Genomic DNA, 6,413 nt, shown 5'->3' with positions numbered 1-6,413 from the left:
ATGTATATATATATATATATATATATATATATATATATATATATATATATATATATATATATATATATATATGTATATATATATATATATATATATATATGTATATATATATATATATATATATATATATATATATATATATATGTATATATATATATATATATATATATATATATATATATATATATATATATATATATATATATATATATATATATATATATATATATATATATATTTATATATATATATATATATATATATATATATATATATATATATATGTATATATATATATATATATATATATATATATATATATATATATATATATATATATATATATATATGTATATATATATATATATGTATATATATATATATATATATATATATATATATATATATATATATATATATATATATGTATATATATATATATATATATATATATATATATATATATATATATATATATATATATATATATATATATATATATATATATATATATATATATATATATATATATGTATATATATATATATATATATATATGTATATATATATATATATATATATATATATATATATATATATATATATATATATATATATATGTATATATATGTATATATATATATATATATATATATATGTATATATATATATATATATATATATATATATATATATATATATATGTACATAGTCTAGTGTTATGGGTTATCATAAATGAGATTTGGGTAATTCTCGCTAGGCATGTTGGGATAGGGTCTAGCCTCGAGCCAGTGGCAGCTCTCGAGCTTTAGGATACGGCCGAGTCGGAGCTGAGTATCAACTCCGAACCCACCAAGCAAGAAAGAAGGCGAGATCATGGACAACAAACATGGAACGCTATGGTGAGTACATAACTTCTTTTTTCTAAATGGAAAAGATATGCTAGTTGTTGCAGTTTTTTATAACCAGATTCCATTCAGGGCTTCTATAATAGTAGCTCTTAAATATTTGTCAGAGTTGCCATCTTCTGGCCTTACTCTTTGATCAGGGTTTTTCAGTTAGTCATTTTAACGTGTGATAGATATTATCTTCACAGACCCTAGGTCCTTTAGGAAAACTGAACAGCTGTCTGTCTCGTGAAAGAGGATAAAGACAAGGCAACCAGTATCAAAATAGGCTTTCCAGATAGTTGGCCCTTGCTATTACTTTTTATTATTCCCACCATAGTAAAATATTTCAGACAAGGTCGAGGCACTTTCTACTGGAGTCTTGGATTCTTTGATGGCCTATTGGAAAGGGGTGGACTGTAGAAGCTTTCTGGAGGCAGCAACTTGTTTCTCTGTACATTCTTTTACAAAGAATTACAAACTGGATGCCTTTTCTAAGTCCATAACAGACTTTGCTAGGACAGTTCTTCATGAGCTCCTGAGTCCAAGTCCTTCCTCGTCTCAAGCTGTATAGGCTATGGTAATCGACCTATATGACTAAGGCTACTGCAGCAATGAATTTTGATACATAAGGTTCAGTTGTGTAAGTTGCAGTTAACAGAACAGTAGATGTTCACCCTCCCTCCATTCTTCTTTTCTGCACATTACTTTTTGATAGTAGAAACAACTATGTTTTTCTCAGAGCAGTAGTGAAGCCAAAGGCTTTAGAAGACTGTGAATCTGTTATATCCTTGGAAGGATATAACTTGTATAGCTAAAGTTAATGCAGCAATGATTTAATCGACCAGGGCCTGCTAGGGTAAGTGAAACTGATACATTTGAACTTTGCTCATGATTTCTGGGACCCATGTATTGAGTTTCATAAATCAAGATGATCACAGCTTTGTATGTAATGCTTAACTTAAAAATGTAAACTGTTTCTAGCCTGTAGACAAAATACAGTTGCATTTGATATAATCTTAAGTTTCGTATACCTTGGATACATTTAGTTTAATACCTCTGGAGGATACATTTGGTTTAATACCTCTGGAGCCTTCTTTTTTTTTTTTTTAGATGTCTGAATGGGTAGCCGCATGAAAGCATTTGCTAACTAAATAAGTTAATTCATTCATTCGTTCATTCATTCATTCATTCATTCATTCATTCATGTGTCTCCTTTGTTGATTTTAAAAGTCCAACTGACAAAGCCCATTTTCACCAGAGGCGAAAAGCTGCATTACAGTATATTTATATAAACAAGTTAAATGAGGTTAGACAGTTGTCACCAAAAAAACAAGTTACATTTTGCAGAAAAAACACATATAGTTACAAGGCAGGTATATATAGAGTATTTATATCTGTATGTATAACTGCAAATTTTCGCAGGAAGTAAATGGGTTTATATTTCAGACGGGAAAACATAGTTGTGGTATAGGTTGTACTTTAACATTGCAAGGAGGTACAGCCATTTTGAGAGTGTAACTATAGTTTAGAGTGTGATGGAGAAGATAAGAAGTTAGGGAAGATTTAGATGATGTGAGGAAAGGGAGATAGGAAGAGGTGTACATGATTGGAAAGGGAGTAGCTTTAAGACTGGGAAGAAAGATGGAGGAAATAGTGGTATATTGGAAAGTTAGCCTTGTGCTTCATTAAAAAAAATCATTGGCTACTATGCACTGCAGGTTATCTCCTAAAAGAATGGTTTGATATATGGTAGACATTTGGGGATATCTAAAAAAGTAAAATAAATGAGGATATAAGAATGACATGACCAGCAGGATCATAAGGACATAAAATGTGGGATTTAGAAAAGCAAAATGCTTCAGTCATTGTTAATGTATGATGCTGGTCTGTAATTAGTTGGACAGATGGAGAGCTGAAGAGAGATACTGACTGATAAACATGAGAAACGGGGAAGACTAGTTCAGCATGTTTAAATGTATGAGATAGTAAAGGATGTACATGTACAACAAAGTCATAACAGGATTGAGGGATTTTCAGGAAAACACATTTTAGTATTCTTCTGTCTTTCAGTGGAAAATTGGAGATCATTGCCATGCTATGTGGTCAGAAGATGGACATGTGTACCCTGCTATCATTCAGTCCATCAGCGAAGATGATGGGAAATGCCATGTTGTTTTTGACGAGTATGGAAATGAGGAAGAGTTGAACATAGATGACCTCCTGCACCCAAAAGATAATGAAAAAAGCACATCAAACAAAAAAGAGGTAAGAAAGTAAAGCATATGTGCTTTGCAGGACTTGGGAGAGGGGGACAAGTGTCTTAAGAGAAATGTGTTCATGCCATTTCATTACTTTTTGCATGTTTGGAGTAGTTTGAAAAATACAGTGTCCCACTTTAAGAGGCAAGATGTATGCAGTATGATTGCTGACAGCTAAAGCAGCAGCTTGTTTTTATAACTTTTCATTTTGTCTAGTATAAAGAAACAGCAGCATATCTTACAAATTTCTGTTTATCGCACGCATGTGAAATTATTTTAAACAAAGTTGTATAGGATCCTGATTAACACGAGTAGGGTGGGTACAGCTTAATATAGTCTAAACTTTGTGTTTTAATACTCTAAGTCAGACTAGAGGTTAGTGCAGTGTCATTTGTGTTGACCAGGCAAATTTTAAGTCTGAAGATGTTTAACATTAGATCATTGTTGGAGTAGCCTAAGCTATTAGGGTTATATCCTGACAAGGAGATGACCAACTGACAAGCTTTTCAAAGTTTAACAGCACTTTTCATACACTCTGCCAGGAGTTCAAGTAGAAGCAAAAATGTCAGATCATCTTCGGTATATTTTTGAGAAATGAGTAGAATTTGGCATACCTAGTGAAAACCCTCAAGGACCTGATCCATAGGAAGCATGTGTTGTGGCTGTCTCAGGTGTCAGAATTGTAGGGGGACCCATTGAGTTTACAGTTTACAAGCTGTCCATGAACTTTTTGTTTTAAAGTAACAAGTAATTAGGTTGCTACAAAATAGTTCCGTGCTACCTTTAAAAAATATATAGCATGACAGTTTAAAGGCTGTCATTAAGTGATCGCTTTATAGACAGTTTGGGGGAGGGGGGCGGTGAGTGCCAAACAGATGTATTGTGGATACCAAGCTTTACTGCTTCAACTGCATCGCAGACAGAAACAATGCTCAGACTCTTCACAGAATGTGAACAGAAAAAAACAAGTGCTACGAGACAGACTCATTTTAATACATTTCTCAAGCTTAGCTTTGAGAACATTATGCCCATCCAGACACAACTGTTGGTGGTCTGCTGCACAGAGCTTCTGATCCTTCACTGTAATCCTGGTCAATTATTCACTTCTGGTTCTGTAGCCCTGCTCAGAACGTCATTCCCTTAGCCAGATACTGATTTCTTTAGTTCTTTTTCTTTCTGCCTTTCTTTCAGCTGTCTTTTGCCTTGCTTGCACATGTCAATGGCAGCACCTCAGAAAAACTCTGTGATATACCTGGACATTTGCACTGCCTTTGTCCATGTACGTCGTAGGAATTTGTTAACAAAATTAAAGAGTATGTTGGTGGAATTTGTAATAGTGATGTGGATTGGAAACTGCCTGTCTGAAGAGCTGAAGGAGAACTGTCAGGGGAACATTCATTATACAGTGGTTAGACACAGTGTTCTGTGCTATGGCCAATCTTTTATAGTGTGTTTGCCAGATATCACAATGCTTTTCAAGAGTTACATCCAGCTTGTGTAATGATGTTAGCAATATTTGGTGTGGCAGTCACTCATGAGATTGATTCTTCAAAATGGCCTTTTATGGCTTACATGGTTGGAAGACTTGGTGACAGGACTTTTTTGTTAAAAACTGTAAGGTTATGCAGTTGGGTGGGGGTAACCTACGTAGGACAGAAAAAGCAAAGGCCTGGAGGATAGTGTTCTTCTGAAATAAGGTGGAGGAGGTGGAGTCTCCTGTGTTTGTCTGTGTCTGATGGCACCTTGGAATGCTTTGCATGAGATAGTGGTATAGTTTGTCACTTGAGAGATTGGGTCATATCCATCTGAGATGGAACACAGAAGGATTGGGGCAAAGAAAGAGATAGCAACGACACTGTTACTGACTTGACAGGCCATAGTTTTTTTCTCTTGGCCTCTTCTTTTTATGGAAATTGAAAGTAATTTTGGTCATGTTTATCTGATTAATATGAAAACATCATGTGCTTTTATGTCCGGCCCTTGCTATGTAGTCCTTATTTTTCACCTTGATGTAGCCATACCTCTTAAAAAGAGGTGAAGAAAAGGAAGCATTTGGGACTGCAAGGTCTGGTTATTGTTCTTGTATCGGATACTTTGCTGACCTATCTTTGTGTTATCCCTTTAGTTGAAATGCAGGTACATCTACTTCTGGAGACTGACTGGTTTTACAAGCTGAAGTTCGTGCTTTCATTGTTAAGACCTCTATGCCTATGTGATTGACTTTTCTAGCAGCCAGAATGAGACTGTCCCTGTTTGCCTAGTAGTTGAAGTGGCTCTTGTGGGATGTGCAATTTCATGATTCCTGTGTTTACATATTTGGATTTCCCCACTCTCAATAAAGCAAGGAACTTTTGAAGTCCTCTTTAGCTGAGTTGCTAAATGCAATTTACTGCATTTTATTCACTTTGTTGTTGACTGAAAATGTACCCTTGAGAACTTTCTTAGGTACAGAACAAGTAAAGAAGGCTTTGTGCACTTGCTGAAACATGCTATAATTTCTCAAGTAAGCAATATTCCTTGACTGGAGTCTTAGTTATGCAGCTAGAGCTGTTGACACCTTGACATTATCCCATATTTTTTGTGATTCATGCCCTTGTTATGTGGAGTGTTTAGTCAGAAGTCACAAATTTTGTGTTAGGAGTCCATTTAAAGATTTTGTCATCAGCTGGTGAGATGGTGTTGCTTGTTGTTTGTCTTGAATGGTGCTTGTATGGATATCACTGTTCAAATAGACTTGCATCTAGCCAGAAAGTTAAATGGCAGAAGTTACATCTGTTTTTCACCAACAGTGTGCGACAGCTGGAGCTGGTATCTTTCTTTAGGTGTCTCGCTTTTTTCCCCATGTAGTTCATTGTAGAAGTGTGGCTTCATCAGTTATGTTCTCCCCTCTTTCCAGTACACACCACTGCATCACCACTCATGGGTAGGAGGACATGATCAGTCTCATGCTTCCAGTTCTTTCTTGCCACTCCCACAGTTTATAGCTCATTCCTCATGAGCTTCTTTAGCAGTTTTTCATTTCCAGTGCTTAAATATTGATTACCTTCAAATTGTGCCTACATTTGTCATGTCAACCATCAGGACCTGCCTTAACTGTCTATAGAAGACGTACATCATATACCAATTTTTGAACAGATGGAGAGTTTGGAAAACTTTCTTAACACAAGCAGAGCAGTTGCTATGGGAGAGAGAGGGATGTTACATGGGTGGATATGAAGGTTGTGAGCAGGAGTCTTGAAGAAAGGAAAAGTTAAGGATCAGGAGC

The 6,413-nt window shown here is 34.7% G+C and overlaps 1 protein-coding gene across 1 annotated transcript in view; it reads left to right on the top strand.

Annotated features, from left to right (window-relative positions):
• Positions 1–2,937: 2,937 nt before the first annotated feature.
• LOC122808416 (survival motor neuron protein-like) overlaps positions 2,938–6,413 on the top strand; it is a 797,372-nt gene continuing 793,896 nt past the window's right edge. Inside the window, exon 1 of the mRNA XM_044079379.1 lies at positions 2,938–3,155. Within this exon, the coding sequence (XP_043935314.1) occupies positions 2,988–3,155 (168 nt within the window). The 5' untranslated portion in view covers positions 2,938–2,987. The remainder of the gene's footprint in view (positions 3,156–6,413) is intronic.

This window comes from Protopterus annectens, chromosome 8.part0 (genome assembly GCF_019279795.1).
Source record: "Protopterus annectens isolate FY-2018-M chromosome 8.part0, PAN1.0, whole genome shotgun sequence".
NCBI classification, from domain to species: Eukaryota; Metazoa; Chordata; order Ceratodontiformes; family Protopteridae; genus Protopterus; species Protopterus annectens.
The sequence above is the reverse complement of the archived record's forward strand: the minus strand, read 5'-3'. Positions and strand labels throughout refer to the sequence as shown.